A 27,820-nucleotide genomic window follows, 5' to 3' on the forward strand; every position below is an offset into this window, starting at 1 on the left:
GCACTGGGTTCAATCCTCAGCACCACATAAATATAAAATAACTAAAAAATAAATAAATAAAACGGGCTGGGGATGTGGTTTAGTGGTAATGTCCCTTGGTTCATCCCCAGCATCGCCCCCCCCCCCCAAAAAAAGAGTCCTTCTGGAAAAATAGCAACTAATCATTAAAACGGAATTGTGATGTTACCTTTTTGTTCATATAAACCTAAAAGAACAGTAATCCAGGGTTAGGAGCCAGAGGCCCTGGGTTGGAACGGGAGGGAGACAACTTTGGGCAGCAGCTCATGCTCGCAGGGAGGCCACTTTCTGGCCGGCGTCCTCCCAGTGTTTTCGCCGTTCGGACCACTGAACTGAGGCACCACTGGGTTGTCTGCGGGTTACAAGAATGCCCGGAAGGTAGTCCCCTAGCCCCATGCCCGACCCAGTCCTCTGCGCTGCAAAACCTAACAACCTTGCGCTGCCCTGACAATGACGCGAGGAGGCAGCTTCTACCGCCCTACTCCAAGATGGCGGCGGGTCGGCGCTGGGGATGCTGGGCGCGCTCCCCGAGGGACCGGGGTGGAGTTGATGGGGCGGGGAGGGGGCAGAGCGAGCAGGATTCTGGCGCTGATTGGCCTGTGAGGCCGACCGGCCCCCAGCGCTGGTCCTCAGCGGGCGCTGCGGCCTGGGGCTGAGATGTGAGGGGCAGCGGGCGGGCTCCCGGCGGTGAAGGCTGTGAGCTGCGGCGGCTGCGGCGAGGGCGGCGCAGGCGGGCGGGCGAGGCCAGCGGGCGCCGTGGGCGGCCGGCCTTGTCGGCCGCGGGATGAGGAAACGGACCGAGCCCGTCACCTTGGAGCATGAGCGCTGCGCCGCCTCGGGTTCATCCTCCTCCGGCTCGGCCACCGCGGCGCTGGACGCCGACTGCCGCCTGAAGCAGAACCTGCGCCTGGCCGGCAAGGGGCCGGAGCCCCGTTGTGCAGCCGACTCGGGCATGAAGCGGACGCTGGGCAGGTGAGGCGATGCACTGGTAGTGGGGAGGGTTCCCCTCACCTGCCGTGCAGGTGCGGCCCACAGGTCTCCCCGAATCGCCGCCCCCCTCACATTAGCTGCCTGCATAAGGATTTCCCACCTCACCCCCCATTCTCCCGGTGTCCTCTTTGACCCTTCTTCAGACCTCTTCCCCTTACTTGGCCTGCAAGGAGCTCCCAACCCCCATCCTTTCCCCAGGCACCTTCCCTCGGGAGCACCTTACGTCCCTTCAACTCTAGTATCCCCTCTGGCGCTCCGCACTTCGAACGCATCTTTGCACCCCTATACTTTTCCAAGAGAGCCACTGCGGACCCCTAAGCTACGGGTTTGGAGCGGCACGGAAGTCGTGACCTAGCACGAGAGTAGCGTAAGGGGTGGGGAGGCCCCCGGACGCGCGGCACGTAGGCGGTGGGACGTGGAGAGGCTGGCGTCAGACCCTCAGAGCTCCGGGGTCCGCTCATACCTGGTTTGCATTGACCTCCCAAACCGAGCGCACTAGCCGGCGCCTGTGTGCAAGCCTGGTGGTACCCTGGTCTCTCACTTCAGTACTTCTCGGGTAACTGTTGTTAGAAGTGGCATTCGCTGCTCAGAACTGCTGAGCCTTTGGAAAAAGGTTAAATGGCCTGTGGGGTTCAAGGGAAAGAAAGGATACACCACATTCTCAGTTGTTGGAGGAAAACCGATCGTTCGCTGTGCTGGTGGCTGCTTACCTTTGAAATCTGTATAAAGGAGTTGGTCCCACCGAGAATTATTGTAGAGTCCCGAAGTCATTTGAGGTGTGTGCATGTGTTTTCTCCCTTTGCGAAGAAGAATGCGGTTATATAAAGCTGATTTCGGAATTGAGATAGGAGCTTATTTCACAGGGACATATTTTTTTTCCCTCTTTGCTGTTTTCTTAATGATTTGACTGTTTGTGGAACATATAATTCATGGCAATTTTGAAGCGTTGGAATTTCATGATGATGTTTGATTGAAGTTGGTATGTGATGTTCTCAGGTGTTTCTTTTGGAAGCAGTTGGAATGCCTTCAATTGAACCTGAAGCATAAAATATTTATTCAATTAGCCCCTGAAGAAAATGAGAACTTCAACTTTAGTACTTAAAAAGAACATGAAATTAAACTAGGGGCCTCTAAGTCAATGATTCTCAGTCCTGCCAGAAGGGCAGGGACTGATAGGTTTGATTTCACGTGTGAGTATTTTTGGGAAACTAATATGTTCTTTTTGGAAAGGTTTAACTGTTATCAAGAGTTTTTACTTTAATACATTTTATTAGTAGACAGCACAAAACTTAAGTAAGTTGGAAAGTCTTTGCTTGTAAAAGATCGAATTGTTATGCACAATAATGTTGGGAAACAATGCTGCCCTGACACCTTCCTTGTGAGATGTACTATATTAAAAGAATCTGATTTATTTTCAGTTTTGTATCAGGGGACAAAGAGAAACCTTCAATAGTGTCCATATCCTTTAGATAATCAAAAGGCTGTTAGGGAAATAAAATGCACAACACAGAAGAAAGGTCAAATTTGTGTTACCCCTTGGCTTTTTTTCCTGTTGCCTGTCCTAGACATTCTGGTGCTTGACTCAGGCCCAGAGAGACCTTCCCAGACCAGCCCATCCCTGTTTACCTTATCACTTACGTGGCATTATAATTGCATGCATACTTGTTGACTTGCTTTACCTGTGCCTCCTATCCCACAAGAATGGAAGCACCAGAGAGCAGGTTGTTTTCTTCCCTTGTGTATCTCTAGTGCCTGGCACATAGTAGATGGTAGAAAATACTTGTTGAATGAATGAATATCTGGGGAATAAATTCCAAGAAGTGGAATTTCTAGGCCAGGGGTGTGTGTTTATAACTTCAAAAGGTAAAGCTAGGTTAACCCTCCACAGAAGTTGTATTAATCTGTACTCTGACCATCAATGTAAGTTGCCTCCGCCTCCTATATCGTGTATTATCCCATATTTTGACCTTTGTCTGATAGAAGAAAATTATATCTGATTTTGGTATTAATTTCTAGTACTTCCAGGTGGCATTTTATGTGTATATAAGCCTGTTATATGCCTTTGCAATTAGTTGTCTTTTATGGTCCTCCTGCACATTTCTTTTAATTCTTTATTATGAACATTTTATTTTTGATATTAGTGATTGAACCTAGAGCTGATTAACCATTAAGCCACATCCCCAGCCCTTTTTTTTCTTTTTTGGAGACAGGGTCTTTGTAAGTTGCTTAAGGCCTCACTAAGTTGATGAGGCTGGCTTTGAATTACCTACCAATCTTCCTACCTGAGCCTCCAGAGCTGCTGGGATTACAGGAACACAGTACTGTGTCTAGATTCAAGATCACTACAAGATTTTCAAATATATGAAAGTAGACAATATAGTGATCCAATGGTTTGAACAGTTTTCAATGTTTAGCCAAACTTGAATCATTTATCCCTCCTCTCTATTTTCTTGTAGGTTGGGGGACTGTAATATTTTGAAACAAATTATTTTCTTTATAAAATACTTAACAAATAAGGACTTTTTGAAATATATATAACCCCAATGCTATTATCCTATCTATTAAACTAAATTTTTATCTGAAATCAATATTATCAAATATCCAGACCACAAACCACTTCCCAAATTGTCTCAGAAATATATGTCTGAGCTGGGTATGATGGCACAAGCGTATAATCCTAGCAACTCTGGCGGTTGAGGCAGGAGGATCGAAATTTCCAAGCCAGTTTAGGCAACTTAGTAAGATCCTATCTCAAAATAAAAAATAATAAAAGAATTGTAGCTCAGTGGTAAAAGTGCCCCTGAGTTCAATCAATGATATAAAAAAAAGAGAAATATCTTTACTTGAAAATTCTATACATTCTTTATCCTAGTTCATCTTTTTTGTTTTTACTGAAAATAGGATCCTTTATTGTATTGCATATTCTTAGTTCTATTTATTAATTTTATAACTAGCAACTTAATTTTATTGTTTCTAATAGTTTTTACTATTGTTGAATTTTCCAGGAGTACAATCACCTCAGCTACAAATAATAATTTTGTCCCTTGTTTTCCAATATTTATGCCACTTGTTTCTCTTTTCTGATTGCAGTGTATTTCCAGAACAAAGTTAAATAATGGAGATGATACTGGGTACTTTTAACTAATTCCTCACCTTTTGGGGACTCGGGGTGGGAGTTATTATGGCGGTTTACTACTGATCTATATCCCCAGTCCTAGTTTATTTTACTTTGGGAGAGGGTGTTGCTAAGTTGCTAAGTCTGGCCTCGAGCTTCGTGATCCTCCTGCCTCAGCCTCCTGAGTTGCTGGGATTCCAGGCATGCACCACCACTATATCCAACCTACTACCCCCCACCCCCATGTGCTGGGGATTGAACATAGGGCTTCAAACATGCTAGGCAAATACAAGAATGAGCCACCTTCCCCAGCCCTAATTTCTCATCTTTAATGAGATTGCTTTTAGTTTTGTCATTAAGTGTGCTGATTTTACTAAAAAGTATGTTGCTAATAACATTTTAAAATCATTAATAGTGGTTGAATTTTTAAAATTTTAACATCTGTGTTATGATCATAGTAATTTTTCCCTTTACTTGTTAATATGTTATTGTAACAATAGATTTTATGTTATTGAATTATTATTGCATTCCTGGGATGAGCCCTTATTGTGAAGGCAGAGTCCGTTTATTAACATTTTACTTAGAAATGATACATCATTATTTGTGAAAGTAGTGTATAATTTTCTTTTTTCTTTTGCAATACTAGGGATCCAACTCAGGGCCTCCCATATGCCATGTGAGTGCTCTACCACTGAGCTACATCTCCAACCCTCTATTTCTTTTTTAGTGTTATCTTTATCAAGTTGTGTTTTCTATATCTTTTAATATTAAAAATGTTCTTTGGCTGGGTTTATGGCATGTACCTGTAGTCCTAGCCACTCAGAAGACTGAGGCAGGATGATCATTTAATCCCAGGAAGGATCCCAGTCTGAGCAATATAATAAGACTGCATCCCGGGGCTGGGGATGTGGCTCAAGCGGTAGCGCGCTTGCCTGGCATGTGTGCGGCCCGGGTTCGATCCTCAGCACCACATACCAACAAAGATGTTGTGTCCGCCGAGAACTAAAAAATAAATATTAAAAAATTCTCTCTCTATCTCTCTCTCTCTCCTCTCTCACTCTCTCTTTAAAAAAAAAAAAAAAACAGCCACTAGAAGACTGAGGCAGATGGATTGCAAGTTAAGGCCCTGTCTTGAACTGGAAGGTTAGCAAGACCTTGTCTCAAAATAAAAAATTAAAATGGCTGGAGATGTAGTAGCTCAGTAGTAGAGTGCCCCTGGGTTCTGTCTTTTGTGTGTGTGTGTGTGTGTGTGTGTGTGTATGGGGGCTGTACTTTCTCTGCTTTAGTCAGTTTAAAATTCTTTTGAAATTATCTGTTTGTTTTTTTAAATTTGGTAAATTCCCCTATAAAACTACCTAAACCTTGTGCTTTTTTAGAATATAGCACTTTTATAACTATACAGTTTCCTTGAGACCATTGGTCTGTTCAGATTTGTTATCTCTTTCTGGGTTTAGTTTTGGTGGTTTGTGTATTCATAGAAAATCATCCACTTACCAGGTGTGGTGATGCACACCTCTAATTCCAGGGGCTCAGGAGGCTGAGGCAGGAGAATTGCAAGTTCAAAGCTAGTCTCAGCAACTTAGCAAGGCTCTGAGCAGCTTAGTGAGACCCTGTCTCAAAATAAAAAGGGCTAGAGATGTGGCTTACTGGTAAAGCACCCTGAGTTTAGTTCCTGGTACCAAAGGGAAAAAAAAATAAAGAAAATCATGAACTTAATCAGCTTTTAATCAGCTTTTTTTCTTTTTTTAAAAAAATATTTATTTAGTTGTAGATGAACACACAGTATCTTTATTTATTTTTATGTGGTGCTGAGGATTGAACCCAGTGCCTCACATATGCAAGGCAAGCACTTCACCACTGAGTTACAGCCGCAGCCCCAGCTTTTTTCCTCTTTATCTGGGACTTATTTCCCTGGATTTGGTCCCATTTATGTACTTAGGCTTTCTTGCCCTTATTTTTTTTCTTGATTAGGCTGACTAATGATATATCTAACACATAAACACTAGAGTTTGAAATATATGTGTGTGTGTGTGACTGTGTATGTGTATATATACATATATATATACATGTGTATGTGTGTGTGTGTATGTATATAATATATCTATCTCCTTTATTATTTCTGAGAGAGCCAGGTAATGCTGAGGGCTGCCCAGAAGTACAAAACAGGTTCCATCTGCAGCGGGCAGCAGCCTCCACACCTGGTCCTGATACTACCTGGAATGTGGCCCAAGGCAGCCAGGTCCTCTAGTCTTTCCAGAAAAGAGTAGATGTTTTTTTGGTTTTGTAGAGTTTTGTTTTAATTGTATTTGTGTGTGTTGGTCACCATAATTTTAACATTTTTAATTAATTCAAATTAGAACGACTTTGGAAGCCAAAGTTTTTGGTTTTGTTTTGTTTTTTAAAATTTCTGAGCTGAAGGGTAATTTAACTCAGAGGTGATTTACCTCTGAGCTACATCCCAACCATTTTTTTTTTTTTTTTTTAAAGACAGGGTTTCACTAAGTTGCTCAGGGTTTTTCTAAGTTGCTGAGGCTGGCCTTGAACTTGTGATCCTCTTGCCTCAGCCTTATAAGTTGCTGGAACTACCAGCACGCATCACTGCACCTGGCTTAAAAGGTAATTTTTAAAAGTAAATATATATTGAAATCATACATCAACTCTGTATCCCTTAAGAAGATGAACTAGATATTAGGGTTTTTAAAATTGTTTTATTTTATTTGGTTTGGTTTTAAGAATTAAGCCCAGGATCTTGTTTTAAGCACGTGCTTTATTACTGTATTAGGTCAGATTTGCTGTGATGAAGTACCTGAGAAAAATCAATTTTAAAAAAGAGGAAAGATTTATTTTGGCTCATTGTTTCAGAGGATTTAGTTCAACGTCACTTGAGTCCATCACTTTGGTCCTATGATAGGAGCACATGGCAGAGGAGATCTATTCACATCTTGGTGGCTAAGAGACAAAGCAGGAGAAGGTAAGGGACAAGGTTCCAATATCCCCTTCAAGGGAATCCTCTTCTCCCCTACCAACTACCCCATACCCCTCCCTCACCTAACTTCCTTTCACTAGGTCCCACCTCTTAAAGTTTCTACCACCTAGCCACATGCAGTGATACAAGCCTATTTCCCAGTTATTTGGGATGCTGAGGTAGGAGGATCACAAGTTTGAAGCCAGCCTGATCAACTATAGCAAGACCCTGTCTCAAAATAAAAAGGGCTGGTGATATAATCAATGTTAAAACAAACGTGGTTTCAGTCCCTGGTACCTCCCTACCACCACCAAAAAAGTTTCATTACCTCTCAATAATGCTATTAGCTGAGGACTAAGCCTTCAAAACATGGCTTTGGGGGGACATTTAAGATCCAAAGCATAATAACCACATACCTGTATACTCCTAGCTCTAGATACTAATTTTACTTTGCAAATTGTCTGTGAGAAGGTGCTGGGCAAAAAAGAACTTTATGGGCTTCTCATTTTCTTCTCATTTTTGTAGCTCTGGAGTTCTTGGGAAGGTGCATTTAAGGTACACGTTGTCCCATTTGGACCCTGAACTAAAATCATAAGACACGCAAGATCTGTGTATCTCAATCAGCTGGTCTTTACCCTTCCTCTTTCAAACTGTAGGGCAGGCCAGATAGGCCAGATAGATGGAGATCAATGAATTGCATGGGAGATGCTAGAGCACCCTCCTGTGTAAAACCAAAGAAGAGTCATCACCTTAGTTCTTCCTTGACCCAAAGAAGGGATTTCATCTGAAGCTGCTAATGCTTCACCATAATGCTGAAAGGCAGGTGGCTGAGATTAATGCCTATCTCCTTTTCCTTTAGCTGACCTGAGGTGTGATAGTCAGCTCACCCTCCAAGCATTTCTATGTGGTGTCTCTTCACCCTTGCTTCACAGATTGAGGAGATGAGAGCAAGTGTTCACCAAGCTGTTATAGCTAAAGTCTGCTTTATCCCTTTTTCTTTCTTCTCTACCTAGAGTACAGTCTAGGATAAGACTCTAACAAGAATTTAACAGGTGGGTCTGCCACTTCCCAACTTGATATACCTTTTCACAGCCACAGTCCAGACAGAGGCCTGGAACCTTAGAACTGGGATCTGGTTTTATTAGGGCTTTGTGTCCTGTATCTGTGCTTGGTTCAAAGTTACTTTCAGCCAACACACACCCTCCCTTTCCAAGGGAGTGTCTCCCTTTTGTGGTAACTTTTGCAGACAGGCATATTATGGAAGATACCTTTGGGCAGACTGAAAAGAGGCATGGAAGATGATCACTTTGTCAGGTGTAGGCTGATGAAGATGGGACCCCATCCCATATTTCTGCTTTTCCTTACAATAGAACACTTTTCCTCTCAAAATGAAGTCTTCAGGAAGAATGTTTATTGAAATCCAACCATGAAAGAAAACAGATTAAGTCAATGCTTTTCACCCAGAGGTGGTAAAATTAAGTTTTTAAACAGAAATTAAGTTTCAGTGAGTTTGTGCTTTGCCAGTGGGCTTTTTCAGTATGGAGAGGGAATGAGTCATTTGCCTTCTCCTAAACTGAGGGCCAGTGTCTGGAGTGTAGTTTAGAAGAGCTGACCAATACCGAAAGGAATGATAGCTAGAAAGTCTGGACTAAAATAAAATGTCCCATGCTTAGAAGGATCTCTATTTGGGTTTGGTTCCCATTGTAGTATGATTCCATGTTTAAGAGGAAGCTTGCATGGCAAACTGGGTCTTGAGTGAGTGTTTTCAGAATCTGTCATTTGCTTAACTTTCTGATTTGTCTCTTCATCTGTGATGTGGGGAAAAGAATGATGCAGGATTGTGGTGAGGTCTAGGTGTATGGAAAGTTTCCACCAGCAGCAAGCCCTCAGTCAGTGGCATCTTCTATCCCATTATTACTACTGACATTACGTGCTGAGGGAAGTGATAAAGTCATTAGCACATATCGGGAAGAATTTACTGCTTTCTTTTTATTCCCCAGGTTATTAGTCTGGCTTCTCATAGTCATGCATATTCGGTTCATCATGATCCATCATCGTAACTGTTAACACTGGAGCATTTTTAACTATAGTCTTTGATCATCCAGCACTTTTTTCAGCCACTCATTTAACATAGTTTGAATACCTGTGACTGCTGAGGCCATAGTAGTGACCGCAGTCCATGTTCTCATGGACTTTACATTCCAGTAAGGGAGACTGGTGACAAATGAAGAGAGATATGACACATCAGGTGCTCTAGGCCAGTAGAGGAACATCAGGTGCTCTAGAGCCAGTAGAGGAACATCTTTAGACTGGGCACCATGGTGGGATGTGTGGTTTGGGTGAGAAAGAGGCCTTCCTAACAAGGGGACATTTGAATGGAAGCCCCTGACTGCTTTAGAGCAGAAGAATAACATGATAGGTTGTATGTATTATCATGTTACTCTGAGTCTGTAATAAGAACAGACTGGGGACAGGGATGTGGAAGTCCAGCTGGGGCTCTTGTCATCCAGGTAAGATACTGTGAGGGCTTGGGCCAGGTTATTAGCCATGAGGGTAAGAAGAAATGTGGAATTCTGAATGTTTTAAAGGAGATGCCAATAGGATTTGCTAATGGTTTAAATGGATGAGTGTGAAAGAGACAGGAGTCATATTCACAGGATTTTTTCTGAACAATGAGAAAAATAGAGTTGCCATGTACTGAGAAGGGAACTATCTTTGTACATTGGCTGATGCTATAACAGAATACCACAGACTGGGTAAATTAAAAATAATCAAAATTTATATGGCTCATGGTTCTGAGAGGCTGGGAAATCCAAGATCCAAGCACTACATCTGATGAAGATCTTCATACTGAATCATAACATGGAGGAAGGCATCACATAGCAAAGGAACACTTAAGAAAAGGGTGAGAAGGAGCAAGAGAACAACCAAACGAGAGAGTCTGCTTGTATAACAAAGTCATTCCCATAATATCTAAATCACTCCCAATTGTAGCATCATTAATGCATATTCAGGAGGGTGGAGATTTATGACCTTAATACCTCTTAGACATCTCACCTCCCAATACCATCCCAGTGGCTTAAATTTCCACATGAGCCAAGTGTTGTATCATACCTCAAGTTCTACTTGTTCAGGAGGCTGAGGCAGTAGGATCACTTGTGTCTAGGAGTTTGGGGGCAGCCTGGGCAACATAATGAGACTTGTCTTCTTAAAAAAAATTTTTTCTCAGTATGAATTTTGGAGGGAACATTTAAACAATAGCATTTTATTCCAGTAGTCCCAAAAGTCTTAACTCAATACAACATTAACTACACAGTCCAAAGTTCAGAGTCTCATTGGAATCATTATGGATGACATTGAAACACAATTTATCCTGAGGCAAATTTCCTCTAGCTATGTACCTGTGAAATCAAAACAAAGAATGTACTTCAGAAATGCAGTGGTGGGGCACAGGATAGATATTCTCATTCCAAAAAGGAGAGAGCATCAAAAAGAAAGGAGTAAGGCAGTCCAAAGCTCAATGGGAAAAACAGCATTAAGTGTCCACTCCCTCTTCCCAGACTGGGTATTGAACCCAGGGGTACTCTACCACTAGGCTACATCCCCAGCCCTTTTTATGTTTTATTTTGAAACAGGGTCTCACTAAATTGACTAGGCTGGCTTCCAATTTATGATCATCCTCCCTCAGACTCCTGGGCTTTTGGGATTACAGATGTGTGCCACTGTACCTGGCTGGATTAAGTCCTAAAACTAGAGAATGATTTTTGACTTAGTATCTTGCATCCTGGGCACAGTCGTGTGGGGATCAGGCCTTCAAAGCCTCAGGCAGCCCTGCCCCTACAACTTTTTTGGTCTCAGCACCTCTCAGGAGTTAGAGTCTCATGCTGGCACACCGATAGCTCTATAGTTCTGGGATCTTGGGGGTGGCCCTACCCCTGCAGCCTTCATCAGGCATTACCCTAGTAGGGACTCTGTGGTAGCTTTGCCCCCATGACAAGGCTCTGCCTGGGCACCCAGGCTGTCTGCAGCATCCTTTGAAATCTAAGTAGAGAAAAAAAAAAAGAGAGAGAGAGAGAGGAAAAAAGAAAAGAAATCTAGGTAGAGGAAGTCATATCCTCAGAGGCTATTTCATAAAGTTCTAGGGTACAGACATAAGGTCTTTTTGCCACTTTATAACAAGAGTGGTCTTTACTCTAGTTTCCAATATCCTGTTTCTGTCTGAAATTTCAACAGAGTGCCCTTTACTTTTCGCATTTCTAATAGCATTCTGATCACAAGCACTTAAGGAAACTCTCTGAAAGTTCCTGATTTTGCTTACAGCTTTCTTCTGAGCCTTCATCAGAATCACTCTTAATGTTCCATTTATGGCAGTGCGGGCTTTTTCTAGCTTGCTCCACTAGATTCTTCCAATTTCTATCCATTACCCAGTTCCAAAACTGCTTCCACATTTTCAGGTATTTGTAAGCAACAGCCCACTTCTCAATACTGCTATACCACTGACTAGCTAAATTATAAACAATAGAATATTTGGCTCCTTGTTTTGGAGGGTGGAAAGTCCAAGATCAAGGGGCTGCCTTTGATGAGGGCTTTCATGTTGCATTATAATATAATGGAAGTCATAGTTATCACATGGTGAGAGCACAGGACATAGGGGCTGGAGCAAGAGTACCTGTGCCAGAGGGAACTCGCTTTTTTTTTTTTCCTTCTTTGGTAGCAGGGACTGAACCCAGAGGTGCTTAACCACTGACCTACATCCCCAGCCCTTTTTATGTTTTATTTTGAGACAGGGTCTTACTAAGTTGCTTAGTGTCTCACTAAGTTACTAAGGCTGGCTTTGAACTTGCAGTCTTCCTACCTCAGCCTCCTGGTGCTGCTGGGATTACAGATGTGTGCCACCATGTCTGGCTAGTAGCTCACTGGGAGCTCACTAGCTACTCCCTTGATAATACCCCTCTCCCACAGTGTTTGTCAAGATGAATGCAGAGTCCTGGGGTTGTAGTTCAGTGGTAAAGAGCTTGCCTGAGACATGTGAGGCATTGGGTTCAATTCTCAGCACCGCATATAAACAAACAGATAAAAAAATAGATACAAATAAAGATCCATGAACAACTAAAAAATATTTTAAAAAAGAAAAAATAGGAAGTGAAGGAATAGAAACAACTTCATGAGTATTGGAATTTAGGGTTTATTCTGGAAGCTTGAAAGAAGTATCCCTAAGCTTTACGGTAAAAAACTACAACAAAAAGTTCAAATTGTCTTCACTTCTTATCTGACTACCAGATTCTTCATGCAAGATTTGGATATACTGACTGAACTATTATTATGGGCAGGTAAGAAAGATGAGAGTTGAAGTCAGTTTTTTTTGTTTTGTTTTTTGTTTTTGTTTTTTACAATAGCTCAGGTCTCTAGAAGAGATAAAGCTTTGATTTTTTTTTTCAGTTTTCTTCTCCTAATCATGTGTATAACAGATATGCCCTTATCTATTCATTCTTGATTATTATACCATTCTTGGTCCTGCCTGAAAGTGACTATATCAGTGTCAGGTACCCATGGATTATTTTATTTACTACTAGACTTTGGCAGATGCTGTGTCAGGCACTGGAATATAGAGATGCAGGAAGATAGTCCCCTTCCTTAGGAAGTTGGTTGTCTTAATCAGTCTTTATGGGTGGCAACCATCAGCTCTTGCATTCTAATTTTTTTTTTTTTTTGGTACCAGGATTGAACATGGCACTTAACCACTGAGCCACATTTCTAGCGCATTATTAAATATTTTATTTTGAGACAGGGTCTTGTTAAGTTGCTGAGGTTGGACTCAAATTTGCATCCTTCCTACCTCAACCTCCTGAGCCACTGGAATTGCAGGTATATGCCATGACTCCTGGCTACCCAAATGGTTTTTGTGTTTGTGTGTTTGTTATTTGTTTTGGTACTAGAGATTGAACCCAGGGATGTTTAACCACTGAGTCACCTCCCCATTCCTTTTTAAAATTTTTTTTTTTTTTTTTTTAATTTAGAGACAAGTCTCACTAAGTTGCTTAGGGCCTCACTAATTTGCTGAGGCTGACTTTGAACTTGAAATTCTCCTGCCTCGGCCTCCCAACCCACTAGGATTATAGGCATGTGTCACCATGCCTGGCCACCTAAATGTCTTGATTGTGCCTTTGGCAGAGAGTATACAAGGATGCTTACAAGGATACCTGGAGATGGTCAGTCTCCTCCCCACCCCTTTGTTTTTTTGTGTGTGCGTGTTTCTCTCTCTCTCTCTCTCTCTCTCTCTCACTCTCACTGTGGATTAGACCCAGGAGGGGTGCTCTATCACTGAAATACACACACACACACACACACACACACACACACACACACACACACATATGGGGTTTTTTTTGTTTGTTTTTTGTTTTTTTTTTAAAGAGACAGGGTCTCACTAAGTTGCTGAGGCTGGCCTAGAACTTGTGATCCTTCTGCCACAGCCTCCTGAGTTGCTGCAATTACTCTGACATTTTTATGTGCTAATTTATCTTTCTTTGGAACATCCCATCATTTAGCCTTTTACTTTATTAACAGAATGTAATGCAAAGTGACATTACTGGCTAACCAAGCTGTCTAGAAATAGAAAAAAAGAAATTCCCACAGTTTGAGGGCATAGGACACTTTAATAGGGCATGTCATGTCAGAACCTACAGGAAGGAAAAAAAAAAAAAGGTTACAATCCAGGATATTTGGTATTTGTCTTAGGGTTCCTCTAGAAGGAGACTATTACACCAGTGCAGGCCAACTGGGAGCCTGTTAATATAGGCCCAGGGCCTCAAGAGAAAACTCAAGGAGGTTGTACAAAACATAGGAAGGGATCTCCAAGTGTGAGGACACCCAGGAGACGGCCATCACCATGGTGAAAGGTTTCCTCTGAGGAGCTACTTCGCTTTCATTCTGTTCCTTTCAGTTTACTTTTCATGTGATTTCTTTTTTTTTTTTAATATTTATTTAGTTAAGTTAGTTTTCGGCGGACACAATATCTTTGTTTGTATGTGGTGCTGAGGATCGAACCTGGGCCACACACATGCCAGACGAGCGCACCACTGCTTGAGCCACATCCCCAGCCCTTTTCATGTGATTTCTAAGTAAGAAAAAAATCTTTATAAAAACTTGAAACAGAGGAAGATGATGGAGGAACTGAAACTCCCCCTTGATAATTGCTATTAATAGTGTGGCATATTTTGAGAGTATTGCTTGCATGTTCTGTCATTTATTTAACAAATATGTTCTCTTCTTTCATTTAGCCTCTTTGAAGGTTAGAGGGTATGGATAGAATGTCACACAAAATGGAATAGTCTCAGTATCTGCAGAGCTTACATTCTTTCTTTTTTTTTTCCCCACAATACCTTTATTCTATTTATTTATTTATTTTTATGTAGTGCTGAGGATCAAACCCAGAGCTTTACACGTGTTAGGCAAGCACTCTACTGCTGAACCACAGCCCCAGCCCACAATGCTTATATTATTATGCACATAAATATACACTAAAATTTCAACATGGTGGTCCACTGCTATAAAGAAAAATAAAGCAAGATAGGAAGTGTAGTCATATGAAAAGCCCTTGAAAACAAGCTGTGCTGCAATGGGAAAACTCTTTCTGCTAGCAGAATAAGGCCTTCTTAAGGTAAGGCACCAGCTGATCAGCTCTGCCAACAAAATCCTCATGGGTTTTTGCCTTCTTTGGGAACAAAGAGACATTTATGGATTGCTTTTGTATGCTTTATTAAGCCTTAATGTTTTCAATTCCGAAGAGTAAAAATGCTCCTAGGACTGACTGTGTTAGGATATGATTGTTAAGATTTATAACTGAAAAATAAGACAAATTTAATTCAACTATTAGTCTTAGGGAATGAGTCTTGGCTTTAATCTTTTGTTACTTCTGAGAGAATGTAATGAAATAAAATGATAAAGCAAAACACTTTTTCCTCACCATTTTAATGACATTAAATTGTGGAACAAGTTTCAGCAGCCTATTATATGGGTAGTTTGAGTCCCCAGAGAAGGGGAAGGAGAGTAAAAATATTTGAAGAACTTATGGCCAGAAACTTTCCTATCTTGGTGAAAACTGTACCCCCTATTGAGAAACTAAATGAATCTCCTTCCCAAGAAATGTGAAGACAGCTATTCACAAAGACATGTCGTGATCAAATTGCTCAAAATTAGTGATAGAGGAAAAAATACTAAAAGCATCTGGATGGGGAAAAAGACACATACATAAATAAGAACAAAGATATATATATAGCAGTTTTTTTTTTAAGGAAAAATAAAATCCAACTGAGAAGACAGTGGAGAGGCATCTTTATAGTGTTTAAAGAAAAACAAAATTCACCTAGAATTCTCTATCAGGAGGAAAATACTTTTCAAAAATGAAAGCACAATCTTGAAGTTTTCAGACATACAGAAGCTGAAAGAATTCATCGCCAACAGACCAACACCATATAAAATGCAAAGGATGCTGGATATGGTTGTACAGGCCTATAATCCTAGCTACTCCAGAGGCTGAAGAAGGAGGATTGCAAATTCAGAAACATGCGGGGGGCCTGTCTTAAAATAAAAATAAAAAGGGCTGGGGATGTAGCTCAGTGTAAAGGACCTCTGGGGTCAATTCCCAGTGCCCCTCTCCCAAAAAAAGAAGAAACAAAGGATGACCTTCAGGCAGAAAGAAAATTATACCAGATAGAACAACTGAATCTTCACAAATGAATGAAGAACATTTTTAGAAATAATTGCATGAGAAAAGTTTTATTAAGTGATAAGGAATCAATAACAATGCGTTGTAGGGTTTATAATGAATATAAAAGTGAAATTCATGACAATAAATGCATAGACTGGGAAAGAAGAAATGTAATCACATTCTTAAAATGTTCTTATACATGAAATGTTAAAAATTTCACTAAGATGTAGAATGTAATGAAGATGAAAACTGTAAACCTTATGACAACTAAAAATAGAGTTCTAACAACCCAACAAAGGAAATAAAATGGAGTCATAAAAAATGTTTGATTATCTATAGGATGGCAGCCATTAAGAATACAAACAATAAAAAATGCTGGAGAGGATATCAGAAAAAGTAACACTTTTACACCATTGATGGGATTGTTAATTAGTTACAACCATTATGGGAATCAATTTGGAGGGTCCTCAAAAGCCCGCCATACTACTCCTCAGTATTTATCCTAAAGAATTAAAGTTGGCATACCCATGTTTATAGCAGCCCAATTCACAATAGCCAAACTACATGTTTTAGTTAACTTTTTCATTGTTGTGAACAAAAACCTGAGAAGAAGAGTATAGAGTAGTGGAAGTTTATTTGCGTCTCACAGTTTCAGGAGTTTCAGTCCATAGATGGTCAACTCCATAACTTTGGGCCCAAGGTGAGGAAGAACATCATGTTGAAGGTAAACAGCTCAGAAACATGGCCACCAGGAAGCAGAGAGCAAGCTCTGCTCACCACAGAAAAAATATAAACCTTAAAGCATGACACCAGTGACCCACCTCCTAAAGCCACACCCTGCTTCCTCTAATTACCACCTAGTTAATCCATATCATTGAGTCAATCCACAGATTAGGTTAAAGCTCTCATAATCTAACTATTTTGCCTCTGAATGTTATTGCATTGTCTTACACATGAACTTTTGGGGGATACCACATATCTAAACTGTATCACTATGGAACTACCCTAGGTGTTCATCAGTGGATGAATGGGTAAAGAAAAAAAAAACATATATATACAGACACCATATTTTATATGGTATCATATATGTAACACATATATATACACACCATATTTATACAGACATGTGTATATACCACATTTTCTTTATACATACACATATACATGTATGTATATATGTGTATATATATGTATGTATACTGGACATACATGTATATTATATATATATATATATGTATGCACACAAAAAACAAAGGAGTTTTATTCAGCCATAAATAGGAATGAAATTATGTCATTTGGGAAATGGATGGAACAAGAATATTATGTAAAGTGAAATAAGCACATTCAGAAAATCAAGGGTAGTATGTTTTCTGTCATGTGTGGAAGCTAGAGAGATGAAAAAGGCAATGGTAATAGTGCGGTGGGGAGGAATCTCATGAAATTGAAAGGAGATTAGTAAAATAGAGGAAAGGGACCAGGAGGAGGGAGGAGAGGAAGGAAAGGAAAAATACTGGGGAATGATAACAGCAAAATTATATTGTTATATATAAATATGTGACATCAAATCTCACCATTATGTACAATCATAATGCACTAATAAAAATATGGGGAAAAAATTACTATCCACCATATTCCCCACCACCGCAAAACAAAGAGAAAAACATTAAATGTAAACGGCCTAACTACCCAGTTAAAAGATTATCATTTAGATAAAAAAGCAAGCACCAACTATATGATGTTTATTAAACACGTGTTTTCAAAAGGAATCTGTTAAAGCAGAAGACAATAATTTTGACACATTCTTTCAAGGAGCTTCAAGAACATAAAGCAAGTTGATAGAAATGCAAAGAAGAAAGACACCTTTACAATTGTCATCAGAGATTTCAGCATCTCTCTCTCAGTAACTGATAAAAGTAGGTGGAAAACTAGCATGTAGTAGACTTGAATGTCACTATCAAGCAAGCCAACCTAATTAGGATACAGAGTATGTTTTCTGACTATAAGGAATTACATTTGAAATCAATAAAGGAGCTAGACACAATGGTGTGCTCCCACTGGCTCAGGATTCTGAGGCAGGAGTATCACAAGTTCAAAGCCAGCCTATTATCTATTATCTTGCTGTTTGTTTTCTCCAGGAACTTTGTGAGGCCCTAAGCAACTTAGTGAGAACTTGTCTCAAAATTTAAAAAAAGGACAGGATGTAGCTTGGTGGTTAATCTCCCCTAGGTTCAATCCCTGGTAACAGAAGAGAAAAAGAAAGAAAAAAAAGAAAGAAAGAAATTAATAATGGAAAGATATCTGAAAAACATTTGGGAACTGATTGACATACTTCTGAATAAACCATGAATCAAAGAAGAAATCAAACTGGAAATTAAAAAGTAGTTTAGTGAATGAAAATGAAGACATTTACGTTCCTAAAGCATCCTTGAGGAATTTGTAGCCCTAAATGCCTATAGTAGAAAGATAGAAACTGCTTCAGTTGATGATTTCATCCTTTACATTACAAAAGTAGAAAAAACAAATTTAACCCCAAAGTAAGTGTCTAACAAAGAAATCAAGGAAATAGAAAACAAAAAAATAGAGAATGTTAATAGCACCTTTAAACTGTAATAGACCAAACCTGGAAACTACCCAAATGAACATCAGTAGGCAAATATAAAAACAAAATGTGATGTACCCACACAGTGAAATATTACTCAGCAATAAAAACAAATTAACTCAGAGCACAGAGGATTTTTAGGACAGCAAAACTACTCTGAATTATACTGTAATGGTAGATGTGTATCATACATTTGTGAAAATCCACAGAATGTACAACAGCAAGTTCATCAGTGTAGTTTCATTAGTTTAGAAATGTAGTTCTTTGTGTGTTTCTTCAGTTTTGCCGTGGATCTAAAACTATTCTAAAAAATAAAATATTAAATAAACTATTAGTTACAGGCATCAATGAATGAGAAAATGAATCTCAAATAATTATGCTGTGTACAAACAGCCAGATAGATCCCATGTATGTAAAACTAGCCAAATCAAATCAATATATAGTGACAGAAAATAGATCCAAAGAAACTTGGGAATGGAGGGGTTGGGAGGGAAGTATTAAAAGGGGCTGGAGGGAGGGCTACAAGTATAGCTCAATGGTAGAGCACTTGCCTAGTATGTACAAGGTCCTGGGTTCCACTCGTACCACCTAAGGAAGGGAAGAATTGGGGAGTCAATGTTTAATGGGTATAGAGTTTGGGATGATAAAAAAGTCTTAAGAAATAAATGAAAGTGATGGTGCACAAGAGGAAATTCTTGGGATGATGATCTTGATTGTGGTGATGGTTTCACAAGTATTTACATATGCTAAAATTGTATCACATTATATACTTTGTGCAGTATGTGTCAATTATGTATCAATAAATCTATTTTTTTTTTATTGTTGGTCGTTCAAAACATTACACAGTTCTTAATACATCATCTTTCACAGTTTGATTTAAGTGGGTTATGAACTCCCAACTTTACCCCGTATACAGATTGCTGTTTCACATCAGTTACACTTCCATTGATTGACATATTGCCTTTCTAGTGTCTGATGTATTCTGCTGTCTGTCCTATTCTCTACTATCCCCCCTCCCCTCCCCTCCCCTCCCCTCCCCTTTTCTCATCCCTGTTTAATGTAAATCTTCTTCTCAAGCTCTTCGTCCTTACCCTGTCCTTGTTTACTCCCCTTATATCAAAGGGGTCATTTGGTATTTGTTTTTTAACGATTGACTAGCTTCACTTAGCATAATCTGCTCTAATGCCATCCATTTCCCTCCAAATTCTATGATTTTGTCGTTCCTTAATGCAGAGTAATACTCCATTGTGTATAAATGCCACATTTTTTTTATCCATTCATCTATTGAAGGGCATCTAGGCTGATTCCATAATCTTGCTATAGTGAATTGTGCTGCTATGAACATCGTTGTAGCAGTGTCTCTGTAACATGCTCTTATTAGGTCTTTAGGGAATAGATCGAGAAGGGGAATAGCTGGGTCAAATGGTGGTTCCATTCCCAGCTTTCCAAGAAATCTCCATACTGCTTTCCAAATTGGCTGTACCAATTTGCAGTCCCACCAGCAATGAACAAGAGTGCCCTTTTCCCCGCATCCTCTCCAGCACTTATTGTTGTTTGACTTCCTAATGGCTGCCAATCTTACTGGAGTGAGGTGGTATCTTAGGGTAGTTTTGATTTGCATTTCTCTAACTGCTAGCGATGGTGAGCATTTTTTCATGTATTTATTGATTGATTGTATGTCCTCCTCTGAGAACTGTCTGTTCAGGTCCTTGGCCCATTTATTGATTGGGTTATTTGTTATCTTATTGTCTAATTTTTTGAGTTCTTTGTATATTCTGGTTATTAGGGCTCTATCTGAAGTGTGTGGATTAAAGATTTGTTCCCAGGATGTAGGCTCCCTGTTTATCTCTCTTATTGTTTCTTTTGCTGAGAAAAAACTTTTTAGTTTAAGTCCCATTTGTTGATTCTAGTTGTTAACTCTTGCGCTATGGGTGTCCTATTGAGGAATTTGGGGCCCGATCCCACAGTATGTAGATCATAACCAACTTTTTCTTCTATCAGATGCCGTGTCTCTGATTTTATATCAAGCTCCTTAATCCATTTTGAGTTAACTTTTGTGCATGGCGAGAGATAGGGGTTCAGATTCATTTTGATGCAAATGGATTTCCAGTTTTCCCAGCACCATTTGTTGAAGATGCTATCCTTCCTCCATTGCATGCTTTTAGCCCCTTTATCAAATATAAGATAGTTGTAGTTTTGTGGATTGGTTTCTGTGTCCTCTATTCTGTACCATTGGTCCACCCGCCTGTTTTGGTACCAGTACCATGCTGTTTTTGTTACTATTGCTCTGTAGTATAGTTTGAAGTCTGGTATCGCTATACCGCCTGATTCACACTTCCTGCTTAGCATTGTTTTTGCTATTCTGGGTCTTTTATTATTCCATATGAATTTCATGATTCTTTTATCTATTTCTACAAGAAATTCCATTGGGATTTTGATTGGCATTGCATTGAACTTATATAGAACTTTTGGTAATATCGCCATTTTGATGATGTTAGTTCTACCTATCCATGAGCAGGGTATATTTTTCCATCTTCTAAGGTCTTCTTCTATATCTTTCTTTAGGGTTCTATAATTTTCATTATATAAATCTTTCACCTCTTTTGTTAGGTTGATTCCCAAGTATTTTATTTTTTGGGGGGATATTGTGAATGGAGTAGTTGTCCTCATTTCCGTTTCAGAGGATTTGTCACTGATATATAGGAATGCCTTTGATTTATGCGTGTTGATCTTATATCCTGCCACTTTGCTGAATTCATTTATTAGCTCTAATAGCTTCTTTGTAGACCCTTTTGGGTCTGCTAGGTATAGGATCATATCATCTGCAAATAGTGATAATTTAAGTTCTTCTTTTCCTATTTTTATGCCTTTAATTTCTTTCGTCTGTCTAATTGCTCTGGCCAGTGTTTCGAGGACTATGTTGAACAGAAGTGGTGAGAGAGGGCATCCCTGTCTTGTACCAGATCTTAGAGGGAATGCCTTCAATTTTTCTCCATTCAGAATGATGCTGGCCTGTGGCTTATCGTAGATTGCTTTTACAATGTTGAGGTATGTTCCAGTTATCCCTAATTTTTCTAGAGTTTTGAACATAAAGGGATGCTGTACTTTGTCGAATGCTTTTTCTGCATCTATCGAGATGATCATATGGTTCTTATTTTTAAGTCTATTGATGTGGTGAATAACATTTATTGATTTCCGTATATTGAACCAGCCTTGCATCCCAGGGATGAATCCTACTTGATCATGATGTATAATTTTTTTGATATGTATTTGAATCCGATTCGCCAGAATTTTATTGAGGATTTTTGCGTCAAGGTTCATTAGAGATATTGGTCTGTAGTTTTCTTTCTTTGAAGTGTCTTTGTCTGGTTTCGGAATCAGGGTGATGTTGGCCTCGTAGAATGAATTTGGAAGTTCTCCCTCTTTTTCTATTTCCTGAAATAGCTTGAAAAGTATTGGTGTTAGTTCCTCTTTAAAGGTTTTGTAAAACTCTGCTGTATACCCATCCGGTCCTGGGCTTTTCTTAGTTGGTAATCTTTTTATGGTTTCTTCTATTTCCTCTATTGTTATTGGTCTGTTTAGGTTGTCTATATCCTCCTGACTCAATCTGGGCAGGTCATAAGACTTAAGGAATTTATCTATGCCTTCACTATCTTCTATTTTATTGGAGTATAAGGATTCAAAATAATTTCTGATTATCTTCTGTATTTCTGAAGTGTCTGTTGTGATATTACCTTTTTCATCCCGTATGTTAGTAATTTGAGTTCTCCTTCTCTTCGTTAGCATGGCTAAGGGTCTGTCAATTTTATTTATTTTTTCAAAGAACCAACTTTTAGTCTTGTCAATTTTTTCAATTGTTTCTTTTGTTTCAATTTCATTTATTTCAGCTCTGATTTTAATTATTTCTTGCCTTCTACTTCTTTTGCTGTTGTTTTGCTCTTCTTTTTCTAGGATTTTGAGATGAAGTATGAGATCATTTATTTGTTGGTTTTTTCTTTTTTTGAGGAATGAACTCCAAGCAATGAATTTTCCTCTTAGAACTGCTTTCAATGTGTCCCATAGATTCCGATATGTTGTGTCTGTGTTTTCATTTAACTCTAGGAATTTTTTAATTTCCTCCTTGATGTCTTCTAAAACCCATTGATCATTCAGCAACCTATTGTTCATTCTCCAAGTGATGCTTGATTTTTCCTTCATTCTTTTATCATTGATTTTCAGTTTTATTCCATTATGATCAGATAAGATGCATGGTATTATCTCTACCCCTTTATATTGTCTAAGAGTTGCCCTGTGACATAATATATGGTCTATTTTTGAGAAGGTTCCATGTGCTGCTGAGAAAAAAGTGTAACTACTTGATTTTGGGTGGTATAGTCTATATATGTCAATTAAGTCTAGGTTGTTAATTGTGTTATTGAGTTCTATAGTTTCTTTATTTAACTTTTGTTTGTAAGATCTGTCCAGTGGTGAGAGAGGTGTGTTGAAGTCTCCCATGATTATTGTATGGTGGTCTATTAGACTCTTGAACTTGAGGAGAGTTTGCTTGATGAACACAGCCGCACCATTATTTGGGGCATATATATTTATGATTGTTATGTCTTGTTGGTGTATGGTTCCCTTGAGCAGTATGAAGTGTCCTTCTTTATCCCTTTTGATTAACTTTGGCTTGAAATCTATTTTATTAGATATGAGTATGGACACTCCTGCTTGTTTCCGCATTCCATATGAGTGGTATGATTTTTCCCAACCTTTCACCTTCAGTCTATGAATATCTTTTTCTATCAGATGCGTCTCTTGTAGGCAGCATATTGTTGGGTCTTCTTTTGTGATCCATTCTACTAGCCTGTGTCTCTTAATTGGTGAATTTAAGCCATTAACATTTAGGGTTATTATTGAGATATGATTTGTTCTTCTAGCCATATTTGTTTATTGATGTTTCTAAACCTGATTTGTTATTCTCTTTGACTATTTTTCCCCCTTTACTGTCCTATCCCCCATTGTTGGTTTTCAATGTTATTTTCCATTTCCTCTTCCTGTAATGTTTTGCCAAGGATTTTTTGAAGAGATGGTTTTCTAGCTGCGAATTCTTTTAACTTTTGTTTATCATGGAAGGTTTTAATTTCATCTTCTATCCTGAAGCTTAATTTCGCCGGATACACGATTCTTGGTTGGAACCCATTTTCTTTCAGTGTTTGAAATATGTTATTCCAGGATCTTCTAGCTTTCAGGGTCTGTGTTGAGAGATCAGCTGTTATCCTGATTGGTTTGCCCCTAAATGTAATCTGCTTTCTTTCTCTTGCAGCTTTTAAAATTCTCTCCTTATTCTGTATGTTGGACATCTTCATTATAATGTGTCTAGGTGTGGATCTCTTATGATTTTGCACATTCGGCGTCCTGTAGGCTTCTAGGATTTGTGATTCTGTCTCATTCTTCAAGTCTGGGAAGTTTTCTTGTATAATCTCACTGAATAGTCTGTTTATTCCTTTAGTTTGGAGCTCTGTGCCTTCCTGTATCCCAATGACTCTTAAATTTGGTCTTTTGATATTGTCCCATAATTCTTGGATGTTCTGCTCATGGTTTCTTAGCAGACTTGCTGAGCTGTCTATGTTCTTTTCCAGTTGAAATACTTTGTCTTCATTGTCTGATGTTCTCTCTTCTAAGTGATCTAATCTGCTGTTAGTATTCTCAATTGAGTTTTTAAGTTGGTTTAATGATTCCTGCATTTCTAGGATTTCTATTTGTTTGTTTTTTATTACCTCTATCTCCCTGTGAAATTGATCTTTTACTTCCTGGATTTGTTTGTCAATGTGATCTTTCATTGTCTGATTTTGCTGTCTCATGTCTTCCTTGAGACTCCAGATCATCTGAAGCATATATATCCTGTACTCTTTATCTGACATTCCGTCTGTTGCAGCTATTACCTCTTCTAAAGTTGAGTTGACCTGCATTGCTTGTGGTCCTTTCTTTCCTTGTCTTTTCATACTGCTCGCGTTTCTTTCTGCTTGGTGCAACTGTTGTGTTTTTGAAATTTACCTCCTATTTATTTATATTGCTCTTGTATAGTTGGGAAGTCTCCCTTGCAGGGTGGGTAGTGGCTGTGCTCCTCCCCTAATTAGGGTGGTCTGTCTACCACGCTAATTGGTCGCAGGTCTGCCCCCACTGCAGGCACTGGTGGCTGTTCTGCTCTGACCCCACTCCAATTGTGGTAACGTAACTACCACGCCCTGGGGTCGTTGGTCCTGATCTGGATGTGGGTGGCGGCTCTGCTGTGCCCCCACTCCAATTGGTGTGATGTGTCTACCATGCTGGCAGACCTCTAGGCCGGTGGGTCGCAGTTCTGCACAGCCCCCACTCCCAATGGGGGTACCTGACTACCTCTCCAACGGGTCGCTGAGCCCCCTGCGGACCCGGGCGGCGACCCTGCTCCACCCCCACTCCAACCAGTGTGACGCGACTGCCTCAGTGTTACGTGTCCACCACGTTGGCAAGCTACCTGGCCTGTCTTGCCAGTGGGTCGCTGGTCCTATTCTAGGCGTGGGCGGCTTCTCTCTTCAGCCCCAGCTGCATTTGGGGTTTCATGATACCACGCCGGCGGGTCACTTGGCCTGCTCTGGGCGCAGGTGGAAGCTCCACTCTGCCCCCACAGCACCCAGCAGGACCCTGGCCGAGAAGCAGTCACCGCCGGTTCCCTAGCCTTGGGCCAAAGCAGCTTAGGTAGCAAGAACCCCGCCTTTCCGATCCAGATACACTCTCTCCGCTGGGAGCTGGCTCCAGCGAGCGACCCCCACGGGTTCCCCAGCCCCAGGCCAAAACTGTCCCCCGGGAGTCAGAACCCAGTCGCCCCAAGCTCAGCGCACGCTCCACTCGGAGCTCGCCTTCACAGGCAGTCTCCGCAGATTCCTCAGACTTGGGCCCAGTTAGCCCCGGGAACCCAAGTCCCGGGAACCCAAGTCCCGCTGCTCAGTGCCCGGCGCACGCCTTGCCAGGCACGAGCCTTCAAGAGTATTCTCCACAAGATCCCCAGTCCCGATCCTGAGCAAGAAATCTGTCTGCTATGCGCAGGCAAATACCAGCCTGAATTCACCTGTTCCGTAGCTGAATGAGCTGAGATCAGCAGAACAATGGGATGATTACATCATCTCTCCAAGATGGCGGCCGCCGTCCTCCGTGGTCAGACCGGTGACTGGAACCACCGCTTCTCTCCTCTGTCTCAAGCCGGAACTCCGCACCAAGCGCTGCCGATGTATCCCTGGCAGGAGCCCCCGGAATCCGTATCGCTGTTCTCCCTCTCCTCGCTGTTCTCCCGCTCCGGCACCCTGCCGATCCCCAGCGCGCGCCACAGACAACCAGCCGCGGAGCGATCAGGCTATGCGACCCTCCGTGCGGAGAAATGGAGCTCCCACTGCCGAACCTCGCACGATGAAAACCTGTCTATTAGATTCTGTAGCGCCTCAATTTCACTGGAAATTCCCAACAAGATATCCTTCAGCCGTTTCATATCTTCTTTCACTGGCTCAGTGATGCGGCGCACTGGGGTGATGCACTCCCTTCGCCGCCATCTTTACTCCTCTAAATCTATTTTTTTAAAGAGAGAGGTGAGAGAGAGAGAGAGAGAGAAAATTTTTAATATTTATTTTTTAGTTTTCTGCTGACACAACATCTTTGTATGTGGTGCTGAGGATCCAACCCGGGCCGCACGCATGCCAGGCGAGCGCGCTACCACTTGAGCCACTTCCCCAGCCCTAAATCTATTTTTTAAAGTCAAATATATATTATGGCACTTTACATGGGAATTTTGGGGAAAATGCCCCTCAGCCCCCTGTTTAAAAGGGGTGGGCATTTTCATCTATGTTTCTGCTAATTCAAAAGAAAATACCTATTTTACATGTTAATTTTTTGCCCAGTTTTTGTACTGTTTTTTGAGATATTAAGTTACATATTGCTAATTTTACCAAGTCCTTGTATTTTTGCTTTTATATTTTATTTTGTACTGGGGATTGAAGCCAGAGGCATTTTACCACTGAGCCACATCCCCAGCCCTTTTTATTTTTTATTTTGAGACAGGATCTCCCTAAGTTCCTTAGAGCCTTGCTAAACTGCTGAGCTGGATTTGAATTTGTAATCCTCTTGCCTCAGCTTCCTGTGTTGTTGGAATTGCAGGCGTACATCGCTGAACTGAGGCTGTATTTTTTTTTTAATATTTTTAGTTTTCCGCGGACACAACATCTTTATTTGTATGTGGTGCTGAGGATCTAACCCAGCACTGCGCACATGCCAGGTGAGCGCGCTACCTCTTGAGCCACATCCCCAGCCCCGAGGCTGTATTTTTTTACCACAGGTTTCAGAACTCTGTCACATGTTTTCGGTTTTGTTTGTTTGTTTGGTTTGGTTTTGGCTACAAAAGTAGCACTGAAGAATCTCTCCTTCCTTATTCTACTTAATAAAGTGATTCCCAATTCTTTTTCCTAGGCAATGTTTCTTGAGCAAGCTGAAGGGAAATGAATGGAAAAGGAACTATAATTGTTTCTCAGGATAGTTTTTCATAAGATTGTTTTATTATAGTTAAATATACATAACAAAATTTACCATCTTAACTTTTTTGCTTGTTTTTTGGACTGAACACAGGAGCACTTTACCACTGAGCTATATCCCCAGCCTTTTTAAAAAAATTATTTATTTTGAGGCAGTCTCAATATGTTGCTTAGGACTTCACTAAGTTGCTGAGGCTAACCTTGAACTAGTGATCCTCCTGTCAGTCTCCCCAGTCACTGGGAATGCAGGCATGCACTACTGTGTGGCTCATCTTGCCCATTTTTAAGTACACAATTCAGTGGCATTAGTTCATTCATGAATTATGCACCCATCACTACCATGTATCTCTAAAACTTTTTCATCATCCCAAACAAACTTTATACCCATTAAACATAAGACTCCCCAATCCTTCCTTCTCTCAGCCCTTGATAAACACTTCATACTTTTGTTTCTGTGATTTTTTCCTTTTCTAGGCACCATATATGAGTCACACGGTATTTGTCTTTTCACTAACCTTTCCAAAGTTCATCTGTGTTATAGCAGGTGCCAGAATTTCCTTCTGATTTAAAGCTCGATGATATTTCATTGAAGGATATACTACATTTTGTTTACACATTTCTTTATTTCCTTTTTGCAGGACTGGGGAACTCAGAAGCACTTACTTTATCACTAGACTCTATCCCCAACCCTTTTTATTTTGAGGCAGGGTCTCACTAGGCTGGCCTCAAACTTGCAGTCCCCTTGCCTCTGCCTCCTGAGTCACTGTAATTACAGTGTGATGCATGTGCTGCTGAATCCATATAAGTCGTTTCTATTAGGGATAAGGAAAATAAAAATTATCATTTATATTTATGTAGCTGATAAAATAGAAAAACGGTATGTTGGTTTTCT

The 27,820-nt window shown here is 40.4% G+C and overlaps 1 protein-coding gene across 3 annotated transcripts in view; it reads left to right on the plus strand.

Moving 5' to 3' along the window:
• Positions 1–604: 604 nt before the first annotated feature.
• Positions 605–27,820, plus strand: part of Abhd12 (abhydrolase domain containing 12, lysophospholipase) — an 86,633-nt gene continuing 59,417 nt past the window's right edge. The window contains exon 1 of one of the 3 annotated variants that reach the window (XM_021732724.3): positions 605–990. In XM_021732724.3, the coding sequence (XP_021588399.1) occupies positions 803–990 (188 nt within the window). In that variant the 5' untranslated portion in view covers positions 605–802. The remainder of the gene's footprint in view (positions 991–27,820) is intronic. The other 2 variants (XM_005334582.4, XM_040275071.2) reach the window with 2 other exon arrangements.

This window comes from Ictidomys tridecemlineatus, chromosome 5, assembly GCF_052094955.1.
Source record: "Ictidomys tridecemlineatus isolate mIctTri1 chromosome 5, mIctTri1.hap1, whole genome shotgun sequence".
Taxonomy (NCBI): domain Eukaryota; kingdom Metazoa; phylum Chordata; class Mammalia; order Rodentia; family Sciuridae; genus Ictidomys; species Ictidomys tridecemlineatus.